We start from the raw sequence: 2,096 nt of genomic DNA, 5'->3' as shown, positions 1-2,096 counted from the left end.
CACCAGGGGTCCTGCAATGACCTCTGCTAATTCCCTCAGCACTCTGGGGTGGAGATCATCAGGACCAGCTGACTTAAATATGTCTTGTCCCTCCAGAAGTTCCCTGACTAGATCCTTACTGACCCTAGGCCTAGGTGTGCCTCCCCTGGGGGCTTCAGGCATCCCAGTGGGGGGGTGATCCAGTCTCTGCTCAGAAAAATGGAGGCAAAGAAGTTGTTAAATAGGTTAGCTTTGTCATCTGGTGTGACAACCAGATTTCCTAGTGTGTCTTGCAGGGGCCCCACGTTACCCGGTACCTTCTTTTTGCCCCCTATGTATTTAAAAAAGGACTTCTTGATATCCTTTATCTGGGTCGCTAGTCCCAGTCCCATCTCCGCCTTGGCCTTCCTCACAGCCCCCCTGCAGCCCCGAGCAATGGAGATATAGTCCTCCCTGGTGATGGCCCCTCCCTGCCATTGGGTGTGCACCTCCCTTTTAGCTAAGAGATGTTCCCGGATGCTTTTGGTGAGCCATGGGGGCTTTTGCGCCCTCTTGTCCCCTTTGATCTGTGTTGGGATTACCTCCCTTTGGGCTTAAGGAACAACCACTCTTCTTGGACCCCCGACTTTTTTTAAAGTTGATTTTAAAAAAGTTAACCATCAGAAAATTAGTATATGTGTATGCACCCCATGATGCCATCTCTCTGAGGTCTTACCTTTGAAGGTAACGGCGGACATTTCACCAGGTAATCACGGTATCATTCTGATTGATCTCTCCAATAATATCATTGTACTTTCTGGTCAATGCATTGACTTTCTTGGTCAGGGTCATCAGAACATGGTACAAGCCTGTAAAATGGTGATAAAACTGCTCTTCAAGATTGGCATCCCCTCTGTTCTCTTTTTTTTCCTCTTTGTTGGTGACAGGGAGTTTGCATTTCTCTCTGGGGACTTGGCCACCCTCCACGGTGAGTTTGATTGATTTCAGCTGGAGGTAGTGCTCATACAAATCTTTTTCACCAAAATCAGCAGTGGCTGTGTCATCCTGTTCCTCGAAAACCCCTCTCAGGAGACTGGGGAACAAGACCAATTGTTCCATTTTTTGGACAGCAGAGAAGTACTCTTCCATGGCCATGGCCAGACAGTTCTTCTGACACCAGATCTGAGCTAAAGACTGTTTGCAAACAGTGCTGAAGCCTTGCACCTTGCTTGGTGCTAAGGTGGGAGAGAATAAGCCCAGCAAGCTTTTGAAAGTGAAAAAAGGGTGGTGCTATCATCTCCAAACACTCCTCTATATGTAGCTAATCAAAATGCTGAGCAGTGGGGGTCAGAGTCTGCTTAGTCATCTGTTTGGCACCATGATGAGGGTCACCCAAAATGATCCCTAACTTGACCATAAACTGACACATTCAGCGGTCACCTTATCTTTCAGTGCAGAGATAAGAAAGGGTTTGCAAGAGTAGCGGCTGCATGGAAATCTAGCGTGCAGCTGATTGCAACAGATCTTCCAGACAAAACAGGGAGAATTGGGATCTGGAATCCTGCTTCCCCACACAGAGCCTGAGAAGAGCAATGCTTCCCCGACTTGACCCTAACTGCAAAGCTTTCACTCAGTTTTGCCATTGCTGGCACTGAGCTCCCTGGAAGCCCTTATTGCAGAACTCAGCAAACATGCATTTCTCAAATGACCAGCAGACTAGATGCAATGTAGTAAGCCCAGATGCAGAGAGAAAGAGCAGCAGTTTGTCTGGAGAACAAAGGGGAGATGACAACAAGGTGTGGAGAGAATAAGAAAAACCCATCTGAAAAAGCTCAGGGCTAAATCCCTCAAGTTTAGGCACCATCTGGTGTCTGTTAGGCCCCCTGCCAGCTAGTGGAATACACCGCCCTGAGCGAGGTGCTCGAGCTCCCTGCACGATGCGTAAGGAGAGTTATCCCAGACTCATACAGAAGTTGGGCTGGAAAGGACATGCAGAGGCCTCATTTTGCCCACCCCCAGGCTAATGGGAGGGAGAGCACCGTGTCCAGAAGACAATGAACCTCTGAGTCTTCACCGCCGAGTCCTGTGGTCTTTCTTTGTATATGCCGTGGTCTTCATACACTGGAGTCAGAGATGAG

At 48.6% G+C, this 2,096-nt stretch overlaps 1 protein-coding gene across 1 annotated transcript in view; it reads right to left on the bottom strand.

Moving 5' to 3' along the window:
• THRSP (thyroid hormone responsive) overlaps window positions 1-1,217 on the bottom strand; it is a 3,492-nt gene extending 2,275 nt beyond the window's left edge. The window contains exon 1 of the mRNA XM_019524984.1: window positions 695-1,217. Within this exon, the coding sequence (XP_019380529.1) occupies window positions 718-1,113 (396 nt within the window). The 5' untranslated portion in view covers window positions 1,114-1,217 and the 3' untranslated portion in view covers window positions 695-717. The remainder of the gene's footprint in view (window positions 1-694) is intronic.
• Between the last annotated feature and the right edge of the window lie 879 nt (window positions 1,218-2,096).

The sequence above is a fragment of the Gavialis gangeticus genome, unplaced genomic scaffold (assembly GCF_001723915.1).
Source record: "Gavialis gangeticus isolate Ggan-Ray unplaced genomic scaffold, GavGan_comp1, whole genome shotgun sequence".
In the NCBI taxonomy this organism is placed as follows: Eukaryota; Metazoa; Chordata; order Crocodylia; family Gavialidae; genus Gavialis; species Gavialis gangeticus.
The sequence above is the reverse complement of the archived record's forward strand: the minus strand, read 5'-3'. Positions and strand labels throughout refer to the sequence as shown.